This window comes from Schistocerca gregaria, chromosome 1 (assembly GCF_023897955.1).
Source record: "Schistocerca gregaria isolate iqSchGreg1 chromosome 1, iqSchGreg1.2, whole genome shotgun sequence".
NCBI classification, from domain to species: Eukaryota; Metazoa; Arthropoda; class Insecta; order Orthoptera; family Acrididae; genus Schistocerca; species Schistocerca gregaria.
The window spans coordinates 997,927,479-997,949,336 of record NC_064920.1 but is presented as its reverse complement, the minus strand read 5'-3'; the positions used below and the strand labels follow the sequence as shown (position 1 = coordinate 997,949,336).

At 42.4% G+C, this 21,858-nt stretch overlaps 1 protein-coding gene across 1 annotated transcript in view; it reads right to left on the bottom strand.

Annotated features, from left to right (window-relative positions):
- Window positions 1-21,858, bottom strand: part of LOC126278493 (phospholipase B1, membrane-associated-like) — a 135,803-nt gene that overhangs the window by 89,942 nt on the left and 24,003 nt on the right. The window contains exon 2 of the mRNA XM_049978656.1: window positions 2,701-2,923. Within this exon, the coding sequence (XP_049834613.1) occupies window positions 2,701-2,922 (222 nt within the window). The 5' untranslated portion in view covers window position 2,923. The remainder of the gene's footprint in view (window positions 1-2,700; window positions 2,924-21,858) is intronic.

Below are 21,858 nucleotides of genomic sequence, written 5' to 3'. Positions count from 1 at the left end.
TATTGTTCGTGGAAAAAAGGATTGCCGGTATGCTTCTGTGTGGGCTCTAATCTCTCTGATTTTGTCCTCATGGTCTCTTTGCGAGATATACGTAGGAGGGAGCAATATACTGCTTGATTCTTCTGTGAGCGTCTCTCCTGCAGGTCTTCCACTGGAGTTTATCTATCATCTCCGTAACGCTTTCGCGATTACTAAATGATCCTGTAACGAAGCCCGCTGCTCTCCGTTGGATCTTCTCTATCTCTTCTATCAACCCTATCTGGTACGGATCCCACAATGCTGAGCAGTGTTCAAGCAGTAGGCGAAAAAGCGTACTGTAACCTACTTCCTTTGTTTTCGGATTGCATTTCCTTAGGATTCTTCCAATGAATCTCAGTCTGGCATCTGCTTTACCGACGATCAACTTTATATGATCATTCCATTTTAAATCACTCTTAATGCGTACTCCCAGATAATTTATGGAATTAACTGCTTCCAGGTGCTGACCTTCTGTATTGTAGCTAAATGTATTCGCAGCACATTACACTTGTCTACATTGAGATTCAATTGCCATTCCCTGCACGATGCGTCAATTCGCTGCAGATCCTCCTGCATTTCAGTACACTTTTCCATTGTTACAAGCTCTCGATATACTACAGCATCATCCGCAAAAAGCCTCAGTGAACTTCCGATGTCATCCACCAGGTCATTTATGTATGTTGTGAATAGCAACGGTCCTATGACACTCCCCTGCGGCACACCTCAAATCACTCTTACTTCGGAAGTCTTCTCTCCATTGAGAATGACATGCTGCGTTCTGTTATCTAGGAGTTCTTCTATCCAATCACACAATTGGTCTGATAGTCCATATGCTCTTACCTTGTTCATTAAACGACCGTGGGGAAATGTATCGAACGCCTTGCGGAAGTCAAGAAACACGGCATCTACCTGTGAACCCGTGTCTATGGCCCTCTGAGTCTCATGGACGAATAGCGCGAGCTGGGTTTCACACGATCGTCTTTTTCGAAACCCATGCTGATTCCTACAGAGTAGATTTCTAGTCTCCAGAAAAGTCATTATAATCGAACATAATACGTGTTCCAACTATCTACAACTGATCGACGCTACAGATATAGGTCTATAGTTCTGCACATCTGTTCGACGTCCCTTCTTGAAAACGGGGATAACCTGTGCCCTTTTCCAATCCTTTGGAACGCTACGCTCTTCTAGAGACCTACGGTACACCACTGCAAGAAGGGAGGCAAGTTCCTTCGCGTACTCTGTGTAAAATCGAACTGGTATCCCATCAGGTCCAGCAACCTTTCCTGTTTTGAGCGATTTTAATTGTTTCTCTATCCCTCTGTCGTCTATTTCGATTTCTAGCATTTTGTCATCTGTACGACAATCCAGAGAAGGAACTACAGTGCAGTCTTCCTCTGTGACATTTAGTATTTCGTCCTTTAGTCTGTCATCCTCTGTTTCAGTACCATTTTGGTCACAGAGTGTCTGGACATTTTGTTTTGACCACTTAAATGTGATTTCCAGAGTATCCACGTAGATATAGATGATAATTCGTCGCCTATGGAGTGTGCGGCATCACAAGAGGAGAGGATTTCTTATCGAGCTGTTTCTAACCAGTAACCAATCAGAGGTGTCAGCTGAAAAATAGACAAAAGGAAAAATTACCTCTCCACATATTTATTTGTAATACATTGCATGTTTTGAAGCTAATGGTCAACCGACAGTTCCTGTAACAATCGTCGATCCTCTTCAGGGTGCCGGCCGCGGTGGTCTCGCGGTTCTAGGCGTGCAGTCCGGAACCGTGCGACTGCTACGGTCGCAGGTTCGAATCCTGCCTCGCGCATGGATATGTGTGATGCCCTTAGGTTAGTTAGGTTTAAGTAGTTGTAAGTTCTAGGGGAATGATGACCACAGCAGTTAAGTCCCATATTGCTCAGAGCCATTTGAACCATTTGAACCATCTTCAGGGTTTCACAATCCTTTTTTTTTTTTCGATTTGTTCCTTTCCCCGTATCATTGCAGTATCAAGAGGTAATGCAAAATGATATACAGTAAATTACTTGTTTTGAAATGGTACCAGTCTTATTATTTATTTTGCTTTAAGTTAATCGACTGTGATATGTTCCGGGCATGTTTAGCTGCAAAACCAAACCACTGTTGATGTGCTTCTTCTCGTTTTCCACTAAAATACAACGTCAAAATTAAAAATGGTTCACATGGCTGTGAGCACTATGGGACTTAACTGCTGAGGTCATCAGTACCCTAGAACTTAGAATTACTTAAACCTAACTAACCTAAGGACATCACACACATCCATGCCCCAGGCAGGATTCGAACCTGCGACCGTAGCGGTCGCGCGGTTCCAGACTGTATCGCCCAGAACTGCTCGTTCACATGGCCGGCCGTCAAGATTACACACACATTGAAAATTATCAAATAGTTAATGCGAGATTATTTTGGTGAACGTGGTTTCACATGTCTGCTGTATAGAACGTCCGATGATGAGCAAAACACGATCGAAGAGCACAGAAACGTATTCAGTTAAACGAAATAATTCATGCGACCGGTAGCAGCACAAAACAAAAAATTCTTGTTTTAACTGTCAACAGTACTTACATTTAGCAGCCGCTCTGAGCAGGCGTAATTAAATACGGTATTTAGCGTGCAGACAGAGGAACCAGGCAGGTGCGCCATGCTTACGTTGAGCCGTCGGACGCGCTCGAAGTTCCTGGCTCGGTTGCTAGGCGCCAGCAACAGGGTGCTGATCTCGCGGAAGCGCTCGTACAGCCAGACATCCGCCAGCGCGCGCTGCCTCGCCGCGCTGCTCTGTTGTCGCTGGTGTTGCTGTTGTTGTTGTTGTTGTTGTCCTACGGTGGTCGCTGTGCAGCACAGGAGCACCACCAGCGGCGTTGCCAGTCGCATCCTGTGGAGGACACACTAGCTTCACCTGTTGCAGCGGCACCTCACTCATTATCTGGCCGGTTTGTGTGTGTGTGTGTGTGTGTGTGTGTGTGTGTGTGTGTGTGTGTGTGTGTGTGTGTGTGTATGTGTGTGTGAGACATTTTAAGGGACCAAACTGCTGAGGTCTTCGGTTCCTAGTCTTACAAACTACTTAAACTAACTTATGCCCATTTTACATTCTCGACTAAAACATGGTCGCGACATGGATACTACCCACACTAACATTTAGGATAACTTAAACATTCTCCAGAGATACTGAAATACGCCCTTGTCAAGTGATCTGTAAGAAAAGTTATGGGGGAAACGTCCATAAGTACCGACCCATTTCACAACTATCACATTTTCCACTATTTTTGATAAGGTGATATAGTGTAGAATCCTCCCAGAGTTTCTTATCAAGTCTGGCAAATCTACTAAAATATGGTTAGCAAAGTTCTTCACATCACTACTGCAGGCAGGAAACATACCCCAAGAACTTATACGTGCCAGGATAATTGCCCTCCTAAAGCCAGGTAAACCGGGAAACCTACCGCAAAGTACCGGCCCATTGCACTGTTTAGCATGGTGTACAAACTTCTGGAACGAATACTACTTAACAGGATGGGTCAGACAATACTCACGGCCATCCCAGTAGAACAAGCTGGCTTTCGAGCCCAAACGAAGCTGTGCAGACCAAGTCCTGTCCCTTACAACACATATTGAAGCAGGATTCCAAAAGCAATTAAAAACGTCTGTGGCCTTCATTGACTTCTCAGCAGCCTATGATACCGTTTGGAGACAAGGTCTACTCTATAAACTGATGAAAATAATCCCTTGTCAAAAAGTGACAAAGCTTATTGGTAACATGATTGTTAACAGAGGATTCCAGGTCGGCATGGGAAACAAAGTCAGTAGCCAGAAATTCCTTTAAAATGGCTTACCTCAAGGCTCGGTATTAGCCCCACTGCTTTTCAGCCTATACATTGCTGACATACCAGAAACAGCTTGTATGAAATTTGTCTACGCTGATGACTGGACTATTGCAACAAGGCACATCGATTTTGATACAATGGAAGAAACCCTCTCATCCGATCTGTCTGCCCTGGCAGCATACTTCTGTAAATGGAAGCTTAGGCTTAACGACACGAAGACAGAAGTAACTTGCTTCCACCTCAACAACAGAGAAGCCGACAGAGCTCTGGAAGCATACCCTGACCTCACGCGCCTCAACCACAACAAGGAGCCATGGTACGTAGGCGTCAGGTAAGACAGAGCCTTGTCATTTAAATCACACCTTACAAAAGCAGCTGCCAAGGTGATAACAAGAAACAACCTCATCCATAAACTCTGCAGAACCACCTGGGGATCAACTGCAACAACTCTGAGGACGCCTGCACTGAGCCTGGTATACCCAGCGGCGGAGTACTGTGCACCAGTATGGCTAAACAGTAGTCATGTCAACAAAATCGATGGCGAACTTAACAATACGATGCGCGTTATTTCAGGAACCGTTAGGTCTACCCCTGACATATGGCTACCTGTCTTGAGTCATATACCACCCCCAAAAATACGACGAGAATCAGCCTTGGTTAGAGAATACAACAAGATCGAAGCAAACACTGAACTACCAGTACACATCGATATACCTTATCTGAGTACCAAAAGGCTTCGTTCAACACATCCTCCTCTTGCTCTCGACAGCCTCACTGGGTCTGACATCAACTCTTGGAGAAGAGATTGGCTCCAGAATGCCCCAACAACTTGCCACCTATTGCCTTGTATTACCGAGGCAGTTCCTGGGTTTGATCAGCCGCTCAAGATCTGGTCAGATCTGAACCGATTAAGGACTGTGAATGGAAGATGTGCTGACTCACTCTTCAAATGGGGATTGGTGTCTTCGCCAGAATGTGACTGCGGCGCGAATAAGCATAACATCCAACACATCAGAGAAGAATGCAGTGCTAGAGTATTCAATGGGGACTTTGAAGAATTCCCCGTGGCATCCCTAAAATCCATCAAATATATACAAGGACTAGATGTTTGTCGGTGAATATATGTAATTTTATGTAACGTAGAATAACGTGATCCAATAAGAAAATGTACTTAAATGCCATACGCTAAATAAATAAATAAGTGTAGAATAATATCTTACCTGAGCAACAATAGCATCTTCAGTAAATCACAGTATTTAACAATATTTGAACAACTAAGAATGCCATTCACACATACATTCACCAAATTTTGCAAGCCATAAATAACAACATAGTATTTCTGTGATCTATGCGAGACATTTGACTGTGTGATCACGATAGCCTCCTAGACAAAGTAAGGAAACAAACATTGGAAACTGTCGTACATAACCAAACGAATGCAGGAAGTTGAACTTTCAAATCCAACCAATGTAAGCAGGGGAGATTCTTCTGACTGAGGAGAGAGGACAAATGGTTCCACAAGGTTCAACGTCACGCCCACCGTACCTCATACATCTAAACTATCTTTCATCTAACATGTGACACGCAGAATTAGTTCTTGTTAAAGATTATGTGTAGTATGGAGCCCCAAATTTTAGTACGTTCGTCTCTGTTATTCAAATTATGATTTTAAGTTGCTATCCTCGAGGAGAGAACCATTTTAGAAAACGTTCAGTGACCATTTCTATGGAACAGACAGTGACATTGCCAATATGACATGAAAACCCGAACGAACAAGAGACCAACAAAGCGACTTTGGAGTCCTGGAGCCTCTTCCCGATGATCTCGCTCTGAGCGATACAATTAGGGAGCAAGCTACTGCATAGCATCTCTACGTGTCAATCCCTGAAATGGGTGGGGCCACCTTGTATCTGGATGTTGTGCCGTGTACTTCTCCCAACTACAAATGCGTCTGTTATAGAAAACGAAATGTTGCATGAGCTGCAAAGGATCGCCTCCACTAGACGAAGCACTGGTGTACATTTTTTTTCAATTTTTCTATTTAATTACTGATTATTTTTCTTTGGTTTTCTAATTGGTTGATGCGGCCAACCACGAATTCCTCTCCTGCTCGTACCTCTTCATCACAGAGTAGCACTGGTAACCTACATCATCAATTATTTGTTGGGTCTATTCCTATCTCTGTCTTCCCCTACAGTTTTTACCCTCTGTAGCATTTTTACCCTCTGTAGCACCGTATAATATGATGGAGGTTGTTCCCTGATCTTCCTGTCACTTCTTCTTGTCAGTGCATTCCGTGTGTTTCTTTCTCCGCCGATTATGCAGAGAACTTCATCATTCTTTATCTTAAGACTTCACCTAATTTGTAACATTCTTTTGGGGCACCACATCTCAAACACTTCGATTCTCTTCTGTTCTGGTTTCCCCACTGTCTGTTTTTCACTACCATACAATTCTGTGCTCCGAAAGCATATTCCCAGAAGCTTCTTACTCAGATTAAGGCCAATATTTGATACCATTACATTTCTGTTGGCTAGGAATGGCCTTTTTGCCAGTGTTACTCTGTTTTTTACGTCCTCCTTCCTCCGTCCGTCAAGGGTTACTTTGCTTCTAAGGTAGCAGAATTCCTTAGTTTCTCTACTCCGTGATCACCAATCTTAAGTTTCTCGCAATCCTCATACCTGCTATATCTCTTTAGTTTTGTCTTTTTCTAGTTTACATTCGATCCACATTCCGTACTCATTACACTGTTCGTTCCATTCAACAGAGACTGCAATTCTTCACTTCCACTAATGATAACAATGTCCTCAGCGAATGATGTCATTGATGTCCTTTCAGGGTGAATTTTAATCCCACTCTTCAACCTTTGTTTTATTACCGTCTTTGCTCTTCCTATGTATAGACTGAACAGTAAAGGCCTTACACCTTTCTTAATCCTAGCGCTTCGTTACTGTTCCCTCTTGGATTTCGAGGTCGACAGATCCAATGAACGTGTCTTCATTCATATCAAGTGCAACGTAAGAACGGCCTCCTTGGTACTTTTACCTCTATTAAAACCAAACTGATCATCATTTGACACATGCTCAATTATCTTTTCCATTCATTTGTACCTTCCTCTTGTCAGCAGCTTGGATACACGAGCTGTTAAATTGATTGTACCTTAGTTCTCGCACTTATCTGCGCTTCCCCATTGTCATAGATTCTACTCACCAAAGTGAATAGTCGTTTGGTTGCCGCTTCCCCTTAACGATTTTAGAAATTCAGATGGAATATTATCTACCTCTTTTGCCTTATTTTATCACAAGTCTTCCTTAACTCTTTTAATTCTGATTACTAGATCCCCTATATCTTCCATATCGGCTCCAGTTTCATATCTCGCGTCATCAGATTAATCCTCACTTCATAGAGGTTTGCAATCTACTTCTTCCATCTATACGGTCTAGCCTCTGTGTTTAACAGTGGAGTTCTTACTCCTTTTAATTTCACCCGAGGTTGTTTTGACTTTTCTATATGCTGCGTCAGTTCTCCAACGACCATTTCACGTCTTTCCTGCAGCCTATTCACCTTGGCTGTCCCGCACTCCTTATATATTTCATTCGTAAGTGATTTATATTGCAGTATTCGTGTCTTTCTCCGAACACTTTTGTACTTCCTTCTATCGTTGATCAACTGAAGTATTTCTTATGTTACGCAACGTTTCTTCGCAGCCACTTTCCTTGTACTTACGCTTCTATAACATCTGAGCTTAGATTTTATAGGTATGCTCACTCCTCTTCATTTATACTCCCTACTGTGGTATTCCTTATCGAAATATCCAAATTCTTAGCGAAATTCAAATGTGCCTCAAATTCTCTCAATTCTTCAGTATCCCAATTCCTTCCACATGAATGCATCTTTCGTTCCACTCTTCATCATTACTAAATAGTGATCTGAGTGTAATCTGCTCCTAGGTACGCCTTTCAAATCACTTTCAGATTTTGGAATCTCTGTCTCTCATGGTGTAATTCGGCTGCAGTCTGTTTCTGGTAAATGTCCTCCTCATACGATTCTTGAAAATACTTAGTACTGAACTTAATTAGATGTTCTTCTATCTCCTACCAACTACCTAGCCCATATTCCCCGGTGACACTTTCTTCTATTCCCTTCCCCAGAACGTCGTTCCAGTCGCCCATGATCATTAGATCTTCATATCCCTGAATTACTCTTTCAATATCCTCATACATTTTCTCTATCTCTTCAGCTTCTGCTTGAGACCTTGTCATTCATATATGGACTATCGTCGTCAGCTTTTGTTAGTTGTCGAATCTGAGGAGAACAACCCTATCACTGAACTCTTTCACTCTCCGACTTACTTTCCTATTTGTAACCAACATTACTCCCGGTTTATCATTTTCTGCTGCTGTTGGTACTACCCTATATTCATTATTATTAGGAAAATGCACCAGAATAGATACTTATAACAACTAATCTTTATTCACGGAAGAGTGTTTCGACATTTATCCCCATTGTCAGATTATGCGATTACAATTTTGGCCACACCCTGTATAAATGTGAATGTTATTTATATTAAAGTACCTATATTAACTCGTGCCTAGAATGATGTGATGTTCACATTACGTCGTTAGTGGATGTCTCATGAGTATCACTGTTTTGATAAGATGCTAAATGCCTGGTTTATCGTATTCGGATGTTTTAGTAGTGGCGAACGTAATTTTATTGAAAGGTTGTTATTGGTTCAAAAGGCTTGTTGAATATTTGTGGCTTTAAAAGTGCTTTAAATTTGTTGGTACATACGATATTTTTTGTTTGGGTGATGTTCATCGTGTTAGGCATATCTCGGTGTGTACAGTGATGTCCATTGCTTTTCTACACTTGTTATACAATTTTGTGATTATGCTCGGGTTAAAGTCATTTGTATATTGTATATAACGAAGTGTGTTAATTTCTTTTTGAATTGCTGGTGTTTCTAATGATAGATTATTTAATCTATTTATCACTGATTGTATAAATGCAAGTTTATACAAGACACTGGCCGACTGGAACTGGCATTTATAATGTTATCAGAACATCCGAATACGATAACTTAGGTATACATAAATTCACATATAGCAATTGTAATAGCTTTTACATTGGCCCAACAGAAATTGTAATGTCAGATATAGGGAACACATTTAGAGGCAACGAGAAAATCAGTCGAGCTTCTTCATTTGAAAAATCAAAACCACAGGTCATCACTCCCCTAGAACTTAGAACTACTTAAACCTAACTAACCTAAGGACATCACACACAACCATGTCCGAGACAGAATTCGAACCTGCGACCGTAGCAGCAGCGCGGCTCCGGACTGAAACGCCACAGTGACCGGCCTCGAAAATCGAGTTTCTTTTCACATTTCGATATTCAAAACCACACTGCTAGTGAAATCGAAAATACACTACAGATTCTGCACAGATTATCAAAAGGTTTTGCAATGAACGTTGTTGAAGAATAGGAAATCTATATAAACACGATAAAATACTCACAAGGAACAGTAAACGGCAGTACAGAGTTTAGACTTTTAGAACACGATAATGGATAAACCAGAATCAACATACGCAACATCCAAAGAGAACGTGCAGTAATTTAATTAATAAAATAGTATCGCTGTTTATCTGCATAATCTTTGTAAACATCTATCATCGTACGAGCTGAACTGTCAGACTGCTGTCAAACCATAATTAACGTATTTTGAATACATTTACGTCATTTACCATCTCATCAAAACCGTGACAGTACCAAGACAGTCCACTAACGACGTAATAGGGACGCCACATCAATCTACACGTGATGACATTCACATTTATATACGTTCCCACTAAATTTGCATTCACAGGTAGTTGACAATGGCGGTATATGTCGAAATAGCGCGTCATGAATAAAGATTAGTTATTATAAGTAGCTATTCTGGTGCATCTTTCCAATAATCATATCATTATGTGACATATATAATGTTGCTGGCCCTAAAGAAGAAAAATCACCCTATATTCGTCGGACCACAAATCCTTATCTTCTTCACATTTCACTTTACTGATGCCCAATGTAATCAGACAAGTCTCTGTATTTCCCTTTTCCGATTTTCTAGCTCTCCTATTACGTTAAAACTTCTGACATTCCATGCTCCGACTCGTAGAGTGTTATCCCGTATATCATTATTCCATCTTTCTCCCATGGTCCATCCCTCTTGGCAGTCCCTCCCACTGATGCAAATGGGGGTCTAGTGCGGAATCTATTGCCAGTTTTTCCACTGCTGCAGCCCCAGCAGTGCCTTCGTCATGTCCCAAATTTGGCCCGGGACGTGGCGATGACTTTTCAGCCCTTGGTATTAGGGCTACCCACCTTGTTGTCGCCGCATCTCGTGCTCCGCTGTCCGCTGTCCGCTGTCCCCACATCCAAGCACACTTCTCCACTCCAGAAACCTCGGCCGCCTCCTCTAACTCGGACAACGCTCTGCGTTGACCACCTGCGGCGCCGGAGGTTTCATGACTGCTGCCCCGTGGTCAGGACGGCCGTTATTGGTTAGCGTTTCAGCCTACAGACTTCCTTGCGTCCGGCGCCGCCCCTGGTCAACTTTTAGGCGTGCTACCTGTTACACACCCGCCGTCGAAAGCGCCCCCTTTAAGCACTCGAGCGAGAGCAGCACCTTCGACGTCTTCTGGGCGGGACAGTAAGAAAGACGCGCCTCAAAATTCAAATTCACAGCACACTCACTTAAACCTAGTTTCTGAAACTTTGTAAGCCCTCTTTCCTGCGTTACGTTTCGTCTATCTTCTACCTAATTAGGTTTTATCTCGACCGAGTACAGAGGAGTTTACGTAGAGTTGTCAGTGCTAACACACAAGCAAACTGTGTGGCGTAACCGCAGAAATCACTGGAGAAAGTACGATAAACGTATCCGTTAGGCGAGTGCGCCTAAATTTGGCGCTAATAGGCTATGGAAGAAGACAACCGACGCAAAAGTCGTTGCTAACAGCACAACGTCGCCTGCAGTCTATCCTGGACATGTGGTCATATCGGTTGCACCGTAGACAACTTGAAAACCGTGGCCTGGTCAGATGAGCCCAGATTTCTGTTGGTAAGAGACGATGGTAGGGTTCGAGTTGTCGCGAATGATAGAAAACAGGGTAAAAAAACAAGTAAGATGTAGGCTTGGAAATTCTTGACACCAGTTATGGCTGCACAATTCTAGTGGACAATTCAAGGGAATTATTTAGCGACCCAGATCCCCCGATATGATCCCATGGAGCATTCATTGTACACAAGTCGAGAGTGACCGGACGTAGCTTATGTGTAATGTTTACTCTGTTAACAAGAGCGGACTGTGCCGCATCTCGAGGCTAGAGAACTGTTACAAGCCACAACCTCTGGACACAGCGAACACAGCGGAGTACGGTCTGTTCGTCACGTAGGCATCGCGTGCTGCCGCGTGACACACACGCAATGCTTGGGAGTACTGGTTCCGGTTGCACTACCGCCTATAAAAAGGCTAGCCACCATACTGTTAGGGGAGTGATCGCAGTGATGGAGCAGCTGGTCAGTTGGTCAGATATGGTTTAGCTGGAGTTATGATGCTGTGAGAGTGTAGTGCAGTGCTGCGTAACCACGAGGGGACTTAGACTCATTTGCATGTTGTCAACACTTAGTCTGGTGTGCCCGCCTCTGCTATATTGGGACTTAGGGAGCAGTGAGAAGTTACACTACTACGAAGGCAGTTAGTAGACTTTGTATATAGAACTGTTTACAAAACGGATGTGCAGGGGTGCTTCCAGTGTACATATCCTCATGCAATGGTTTATGATTGCATCCAATGTACCTGAGATCCCAGCCGAGTTCCGTATTCTAACTCACCATACAGCCCTCTTTTCAGTGGAGCAGGTGCACAGAAGGCAGCCCACGACAACGGGACCTCCTGCCGAGTAAGTTCTTTGACTCACATTCTTGCAGTCCTTCCACTCTCTCTCAGGGCTCGTCAACAATGGGACACGACAGTGTGTGGAGCAACTCTACTAATCAATGGGCCCGGGTTCTCAACAAGGCACTGTGCAAGCTTTTGCTGGGTCCATAATTGCAGTCTGTGTTTTCATGGAATTGATTGTGACCTTAAGTGTAACGCAACTGATGACTGACTGAAAATGGTTATGTGCTGTTACCTGAAGACCATCTGCAGCCATTCACGGACTTCATGTTTCCAAATAACGATAGAATTTTTATGGTTGACAATGCACCGTGTTACTGGGTCACAATTGTTTTCACACAAGTTTGAAGAACATTTTGGACAATTCAGGGGAATTATTGGGCCGCCCAGATCCCCCGACTTGATCCCATGGAACATTCATGGAAGACAACCAAGAGGTCAGTTCGAGGACAAAATACTATGCAAATGTAGACGAGATGTGGCTAAAATTCAAAGATATAGCAGCAACAGCAATTGAGAGATTCATACCTCATAAATTGGTAAGAGGTGAAACTGATCCCCGATGGTACACAAAACAAGTCCGTTGCAGAGGCAACGGAAAAAGCATGCCAAGTTCAGAAGAACGCGAAATCCCGAAGATTGGCTAAAATTTACAGAAGCGCGAAATTTGGCACGGACTTAAATGCGAGATGCCTTTAATAGGTTCCACAACGAAACATTGTCTCGAAATTTGGTAGAAACTCGGAAGAAATTCTGCTCGTATGTAAAGTACACAAGCGGCAAGACGCAGTCAATACCTTCGCTGCACAGTGCCGATGGTACTGTTATCGACGACTGTGCCGCTAAAGCGGAGTTATTAAACGCAGTTTTCCGAAATTCCTTCACCAGGGAAGACGAATGAAATATTCCAGAATTTGAAACACGAACTGCTGCTAGCATGAGTTTCTTAGAAGTAGATACCTTAGGGGTTGCGAAGCAACTCAAATCACTTGATACGGCCAAGTCTTCAGGTCCAGATTGTATACCGATTAGGTTCCTAGCATTGCGCGGGTCGCACCAGTGTTTAAGAAGGGTAGTAGGAGTAATCCATCGAACTACAGACTTATATCATTGACGTCGGTTTGCAGTAGGGTTTTGGAGCATATACTGTATTCAAACATTATGAATCACCTCGAAGGGAACGATCTATTGATACGTAATCAGCATCGTTTCAGAAAACATCTTTCTTGTGCAACCCAGTTGACTCCTTATTCGCACGAAGTAATGGCCGCTATCGACAGAGGATCTCAAGTGGATTCCGTGTTTCTGGATTTCCGGAAAGCTTTTGACACCGTTCCTCACAAGTGACTTCTAATCAAGCTACGGGCCTATGGGGTATAGTCTCAGTTGTGCGAATGGATTCGTGATTTCCTGTCAGGGAGGGCGCAGTTCGTAGTAATAGACGGCAAATCATCGAGTAAAACTGAAGTGATATCAGGTGTTCCCAAAGGAAGCGTCCTGGGACCTCTGCTGTTCCTGATCTATATAAATGACCTGGGTGACAATCTGAGCAGTTCTCTTAGGTTGATCGCAGATGATGTAATTTACCGTCTAGTAAGGTCATCCGAACACCAGTAACTGTTGCAAAGCGATTTAGAAAAGATTGCTGTATGGTGTGGCAGGTGGCAGTTGACTCTAAATAACGAAAAGTGTGAGGTGATCCACATGAGCTCCAAAAGAAATCCGTTGGAATTCGATTACTCGATAAATATTACAATTCTCAAGGCTGTCAATTCAACTACGTACCTGGGTGTTAAAATTACGAACAACTTCAGTTGGAAAGACCACATAGATAATATTGTGGGGAAGGCGAGCCAAAGGTTGGCGTTTCATTGGCAGGACACGTAGAAGATGCAACAAGTCCACTAAAGAGACAGCTTACACTACACTCGTTCGTCAACTGTTAGAATATTGCTGCGCGGTGTGGGATCCTTGCCAGGTGGGATTGACGGAGGACATCGAAAGGGTGCAAAAATGGTCAGCTCGTTTTGTATTATCACGTAATAGGGGAGAGAGTGTGGCAGATATGATACGCGAGTTGGGATGGAAGTCATTAAAGCAAAGACGTTTTTCGTCGCGGCGAGATCTGTTTACCAAATTTCAGTCACCAACTTTCTCTTCCGAATGCGAAAATATTTTGTTGAGCCCAACCTACATAGGTAGCAATGATCATAAAAATAAAATAAGAGAAATCAGAGTCCGAACAGAAAGGTTTAGGTGTTCGTTTTTCCGCGTGCTGTTCGGGAGTGGAATGGTAGAGAGATAGTATGATTGTGGTTCGATGAACCCTCTGCCCAGCACTTAAATGTGAATTGCAGAGTAATGATGTAGATGTAGATGTGGATGTAGAAACAGCATGGCTCAATAGCCCAATATTTCGGCACGGAACTTGAGTCCAATCCACGACGAGATTGCTGCACTACGTCGTACAAGAGGAGGTCCGGCACGATATTCTTTGACTTTTGTCACTTCACTGTACATGTATATAAAATATACGGATTTTCTATCACTAGCTTAGACGGATTTTCTATCAATAGCCTGGAAACATCACAATAAGAATTTTTGAGATCTTGTAGGATAGTCGTCCGACCAGCGACGGGGCCTAGCTGCAAGAAGCTGCAGTTCGTCACCACGAAGCCTCGCAAGATGCGACCCAGCCGTAAGATCCTACCAAGAGTCAAGTTAAGATATCATAAAAGCCCGATTTGTCAACTTAAATTTCAACTGAAAGAAAATAAGAACAGGTTTGGCGACAGACTTGCAAGTGGCAACCGCTATTCGGGTATGGGAATTTGCTATGTGCAAACAGTGTCAATAATTTGAACTGGTCACGATGAAATTTTCTCTGGTGGCACGCTGATAGTAGGGCGCTACCAGACGTCTGCGTACACTACTGTATAATGTGGTACACATGATTCAAAATGGTTGCAGTAGAAGACGAAGGTCGACCGCAAGTGACTTAAAAAGAATTACAAAGCGTTACCGTAAAACGTAGCACTTTGTTACGGCAGTTGGCAGCTGGCAGTTGGCAGTGTTCCCAACGGCAGTGCAAACATGGCACTCCGAGAAGTAGTGCTCGCCTGAACGCACGCGGGCCACCATCAGTAATTAACAGCTATCCAGTGAGTTCGACGCGCCGTTTAAAACATTTTTGTAACTTAGACCAACGTCAACTGTGTATTCAACGGTTAAGTACAGGAAGGACCAGTTTGAGAAATAAGTGTATCATAATGTTGAGTATGCGGTTGTTTGGTGATGATGCTTTGGTGTGCGGTAAGGTGTCGAAGTAGAGTGACTGTATGAGGATACAAGACAACTTAGACAAAATTTCCAGTTGGTGTGACGGATGGCAGCTAGCCCTAAATGTGGAAAATGTAAGTTAAAGCAGATAAGTAGGAAAAACAAACCTGTAATGTTCGGATACACTATTATAGTGTCCAGCTAGTCACAATCAAGTCATTTATATATCTAGGCTAACATTGCAAAGCGTTATGAGGTGGAACTAGCATGTGAAAACTGTGAAGAGAAGGCAAATGGTCGACTTCGGTGTACTGGGAGGATGTTAGGAAAACGTGTTTCATCTGTAAAGGGGACCGCTTATAGGATGCTGGTGCGACCTACTCTTGAGTACTGCGTGAGTGTTTGGAAGCCGTACCGTGTCGGATTGAAGGAAGACATCGAAGTAAGTCAGTGGCGAGCTCCTAGGTTTGTTACCGTAAGATTCGGACAACACGTAACTGTTAGGGAGATGCTTCTGAAAATCATATGGAAATCGCTGGATGGAAAGTGGTATTCTTTTCGGGAAATTTTATTGAGAGAATTTAAAGAACCAGCATTTGAAGCTGTCTGCCGAGCGATTCTGCTCCCGCTCACATGCATCGCGCTTGAGGGGCACGAAGATAAGATACGAGAAATTAGGGCTCATACGGATGCGTACAGACAGTCGTTTTTCCCTTGCTCTACTTGCGAGTGGAACAAAAGGGGAAATGACAAGTAATAGTACAGCACTTAACGGTGGCTTGCGGAGTAGGGGAACGCGGGGTAGAACAAAGTACAGGGGCAAAAAATGGTTCAAATAGCTCTGAGCACTATGCGACTTAACTTCTGAGGTCATCAGTCGCCTAGAACTTAGAACTACTTAAACCTAAATAACCCAAGGATATCACACACGTCCATGCCCGAAGTAGGATTCGAACCTGCGAAAGGAGCGGTCGCGCGGTTCCAGGCTGAAGCTCCTAGAACCGCACGGCCACTCGGGCCGGCGTACCGGGGCAAAATGAAGATATACGTGCCGGCCCCTGTGGATTTTAATCACGTAACAGAGGTAGATGAACGGCTGGAGATAGCACAAGATGCTTTTGACAGGAAATTGAGCTATATGCAATGAACGCTACACAAGATGATCTGCTCAAGAGGGCAAATAGTTTGGAGAAAGAAGATACAAAAATATAACTTATAGAAAGTAACAACTTAACACACAAATACAACCCAGAACACAAAAGTTAGAATTAAAAAGTAAACTTGCGATTAATAGCACGCGTACTAAACATAATGGTAGTGCAAGAGCTTCAGCAGATCCACCTTTTAATATGTAACTCACGGGAATTCAAGCGATCTCCACCAACTCGGAAGAGACAAATAGTAACACACAGAAATAACGCAAATATCGGCAAATTGAATTCTAACTATGTACATCAAGAGTAAAGAAAAAACAGCGTTGTTGGTTTAAATAAAGGTGTCTCAGTTTAACACACATGAAGATTTTTTCGCTGTGTTGAGTAGGGGATTGATCCATACGTTTCCGATGTTTTCCCCATCTGATGATACTTTTTTTAAAAAGCGTGCAAATGAATATTACCCTAAACGTGGAAAGCATAATAAAATACGATCTATCGTCGGTCATTTTGTAGGAAACGCGGCACAATCGGGTATGCTCAAATTATAAGAGTTGAGAACCTAGAGCGACATTCAAAGCGAATTTAAATCGAAATATTGTAGCGACGGAGCTCAGAAGAAATACGTTTAGGGTTATTAGGGTCCAGGCAGTATAAGAGCATTAACTGTAAAGGCTGCTGAGACTCTGTCGAGCACCAGTTATATAAAAGTTAGTATCTAGACGACCCTGTTACGGAGTAATATATGCTGTAGGTAATTATAAGTCGTTTACCTTGGCGGTTAAGGGAGCTCTTTGGCAGGGATTGGAGAAAAGTTAATAAACTTTTAGACCACCTTGAACAATTAGACACTATAGAAACTCAATCTAAGCCGTGGCATACTAATAGTAATGTACCCAGATCTAGCAATGATAAAATTACAATAATAACTGAAGACCAACAAATGTAAGAGCTGAAAACAACGAACAGAGAAATACGTGATGCAGACAGCAGTGGAGAGGTAATTCCTTGAATCATAATAACACCAGCAATCGCAGAGAATTCCAACTTACTTCATCCAGCAGTACTAGCTATAATAATACGGAAGGGGGAAACTAGAGAGCTTGCGGGGAGTAAGAATCACAGGATCAACAGGCAAACAAATGTCTACAGATGTATTGATGAAATTTACTCTCCAAGATAATGCCTGTGAATACTTTCAGTACCGAGATAAACTGTATCGATAATTATAGGAACAATCTGGTTATCGGAACAAAGAGTGATATTATGTTTTATTGAGAGTGTTTACTAACGTTTCCTTATGCGACAGATAAGACAAGAGTAACATTACATTTTGGTGCAGTGGCTCTGCAGTTATGCTCAGTAATACAGAAAACTATATATATGATTACAATATAAGAGTTAAGCAGGAGAATACAATGAATATAGTTAACAAGGCTCCAGGAATATCACTACACAAGACATTAGACCTTATATCATTATCGATTAAACATGTAGATATTTTTTCTTTAAATTCAGGGATAATTATAGACTCTGATTGCACACTGAAAGTTCAGTAGAATGGTCTCATGGGACGTAATAGACCCATCAAATAATTGTTATAATAGACCACTAGCTGCTGTCCGCAAACCAGATGAGTCGCTATGGTTAGTACTAATGCAAGGACAGTTAACAGAAGCATAGAATGAGAATGCGATACGCCTCCCATCAATGAACCTTTACAGCAGCAAAGTATGTAAGCAAGCTGGATGTAACTTCTGCCTACTGGTACATGAAGTTGCCCTGCAAAGTCCAGAAAATACTCAGCGTTTCTCCTCGGAGATAGAGCCTATCACTTCAAAATACTACCATTAGGGCTCAATATCTCACTATCCATATTTATTTGAGATTTGGATAAAACAACAGGTGAGGAATTGTGTGAAGAGTTCTCTGTGGACGAAATTGTAATTTTCAGGAACTGGAATGAACACCTTCAAATGTTAAACCAACACTTTGTTAACTGTATTTACAAGAAAAAACTATTAATCTTTCAAAATCGCAGTTCTGTCGTGGTGAAGTTAAATTCTTAGGTCACATTGCAAATAGTGAAGGTATAAAACCAGACCCACATACATTAGATGCTACACTGAAGAGCCAAAGAATGTGGTACACCTGCCTTTTATAGTGTAGGATGCCCAGAGCACACGGAAGTGCCTTAGCACGAAATGGCATGGACTCGACTTATGTCTGAAGTAGTGCTGGAGGGAACTGACACCATCAATCCTGCAGGGTGGTACATAAATCCGCAAGAGTACGAAGGGGTGGAGATCTCTTCTGAAGAGTACGTTGCAAGGCGTCCCAGATACGCTCAACAATGTTCATGCCTGGGGAGTTTGGTGGTCAGCAGAAGTGTTTAAACACAGAAGAGTGTTCCTTAGAGCTACTCTGCAGCAATTCTGGACATATAGGGTGTCGCATTGTCCTGCTGAAATTGCACAATGGACATAAATGGATGCGGTTGATCAGACAGGATGACAAAGTGCGTGACACCTGTCAGAGTCGTATCTAGACGTGTCAGGGTTCCGTATCACTCCAACTGCACACGCTCCACTCCATTACAGAGCCTCTACCAGCTTGAACAGTCCCCTGGTGACATGCAGGGTCATTGGATTCATGAGGTTTTTTCCATACCCGTACCCTTCCATCCGCTTGATACAATTTGAAATGAAACTCTTCCTACAAGGCAACATGTTTCCAGTCATCAACGGTCCAGTGTTGGCGTTGGAGGGCCCACGCGAGGCGTAAGGCTTTGTGTCTTGCAGTCATCAAGGGTACACAAGTGGGCCTTCGGCTCTGAAAGGTGGTCCATTGATGATGTTTCGTTGAATGGTTCACACTTATTGATGTCCCACCACTGAAATCTGAAGCAATTTTCGGAAAGGTTGCACTTCTCTCACGTTGAACGGATCTCTTCAGTCGTCGTTGGTCCCGTTCTTGAAGGATCTTTCTCCAGCCACAGCGATGTCGGAGATTTGATGTTTTACCGGATTCCTGATATTCACGGTACACTCGTGAAATGGTCGTAAGGGGAAAACTCCCACATCATCGCTACCTGGGAAGTACTGTGTTCTATCGCTCGTGCGCCGATTATAACACTATGTTCAGACTCACTTAAATCTTGATAACCTGCCGTTGTAAAAGCAATAACCGATCTAACAAGTGCGCCAGACACTTGTTGTCTTACACAGGCGTTGCCGACCGCAGCGGCGTATTCTGCCTCCTTATATATCTCTGTCTTTGAAACACATGGCTATAGCAGTTTCTTTGGCGCGTCAGTGTATAAGAAAATGTCCATAACCATCCAATAAGAAACAAGTTGTATTACAGGAAGTTTCTGCCGTGGGAGGTATTGAATGCGTCTCATTAAGTAATGTTATAAAGCAGAACACCCCTCTGTTGTGGACAAAAGAATGTAGGTCAGAGTTTAACAGTTTAGTACAAGCACCACTACTGGAACATTCCAACTTTAAAGAACTTTTTCATATCGCTAACAATGCCATAGAATATGGCACTGGGTCCCACCTGCATCAATAAATATGTACTACTACTGGAACGAAACATTGCTCAACTGTGTTCACTAATGGGAGGTTAACATCTCATGAGAGTAATTATAGTATTACGGAAGAGGAGACCCTGGCAGTGGTTTGATAATTCACAAAGTTTAAATACTTATTAGTGGCACATTACAGTAGTGCAGACTGACCATAGCGCATTGAGCTTTCTACTAAAAAGTAAGCTTTTGCATAAACTTGTTACCATGTTGGGCGTTATTCCTTCAAGAATTTAATTTTTCGATGCACTGTGTAATTGGTGCAGACAAAAAAATTGTGCCACGTGCACTGTAAAAATTTCTGGTAGGATTAAAACCTACAAAAGACGTAAAGGAGAGAGGTAATTTTGTGATTTACTTCCTACAAGCAAACAGATAGAAACAAGACATTAAATTACTTGGCAAAACTTTAGCAATGGAACAATGAAATGATGATGTGTTGTGTAACTACATTCACTGCTTAGAACAAAATCCAAATGACCATAGTAGGGACTGGAAGATCCACAAAGGAATACTTTTCCCTAAAAATAAAAATATTAACCATTGGTTACTATGTATGACTACGAATAAAATAGATTTAACAACCTGGTATATACATTTAGAGTACGCTTATTTCAGACTGAAGAAGTGCGTGATATGCACTTGAATAAGTGTTATTATTTTAAAAATATGTCTAGGCATGTTAGAAGGATGCTGAAGCCATGCAGTACATGTCAGGAAGTCAAAACACAAACTTCCAGGATGCACACCTTGCTCTACACCATAACACCACAAGCATTGTGGGATTTAGTGGCCTTGGACGTCTCTGGTCCACTACCTTGACTGTAGGTAGGAACGGTGTATATCTTGGTTGTGGTTGAATGTTGATCATAGTTGGTTAAGTTGTATCCATTGTGAAGAGCCACAAGCAACTGTAATGTGTTGAAGCTGCAGAATAATTACTTTACAATTGTGGAGAAATCACAGACATTGCTGTCACGCAGTGGTACCCAATTCACAGCTAAGCGATCTAAAGAATGACTGGCTGAGGAAGTGGTAAACCATATATTAATTTCCAGGTATCACCCACAAGGAAATATGGCTGAGAGAACTATATGTGAACTAATTAGGTCCAATAGAAGTAGTAGGGGACGAATACAAAGGGGATCTATGTTGTTAATATATAGAATGATTCAAGTAAATGAAGCCTCAGAGAATGTGATGTGAGATGATATGAAGGCCTTATTAATTAAAGAAAAAGAAGAGAGGAAAAAGAGGTGGGAAAAAGGGACTCTCACATTCTAAAGGAGAAGGGACTTGGTTTTTGTGGGAATCCATAAACACAGTTCTAAGAGTGAGGAGCTGATTGTAATTACAAAAATGCAAGACCCCAAAGCAACAACACTGAGCGACTCAGCTACAAAACCAGAGAAAGGTATGTATAATACTCAAGACTCATGACCTTTCATAATAAATTATTACTGTGTACTTATATTGTCAGTATTCAAAGTGAGCCACATTGGTCCACGGCTTGTGGTTGGGAGACTGGAAGGTACTCCCACTGACAAATGCACACACGCAGACACATATGCACACAAATGTACACAAAAACACACTCAAACAAAGACATCCAAATGATTTGAAAATTCTGATTACTTTCATATATCTTATAGGTAAGCAATGGTGATTGAAAGGTAGTGACAGTATATAATGGGTTTTAGGGTCTGAGGACTCAGGTGCGTAAGCTGAAGGACAGCAGGCAAAATAAGACCCAGTAAGAAATGAGGTCATGAGGACAAAGTGAGAGGTTGATGCAGGAGGCGGTCTCTGTGCGAATTTATGGGACAGGATAAAGTAATTGATAAAGTAATTGAATACGGTTATAGCAGTGAAGCCTGGTAGAATTTTGCACAGAGCATAACTTAATCATAGCTAACACTTGGTTCAAGAACCATGGAAGAGGCCTGTAGGGACTGAAATGTTTCAGATAGATTATATAATGGTAAGACAGAGATTTAGGAACCAGGTTTTACA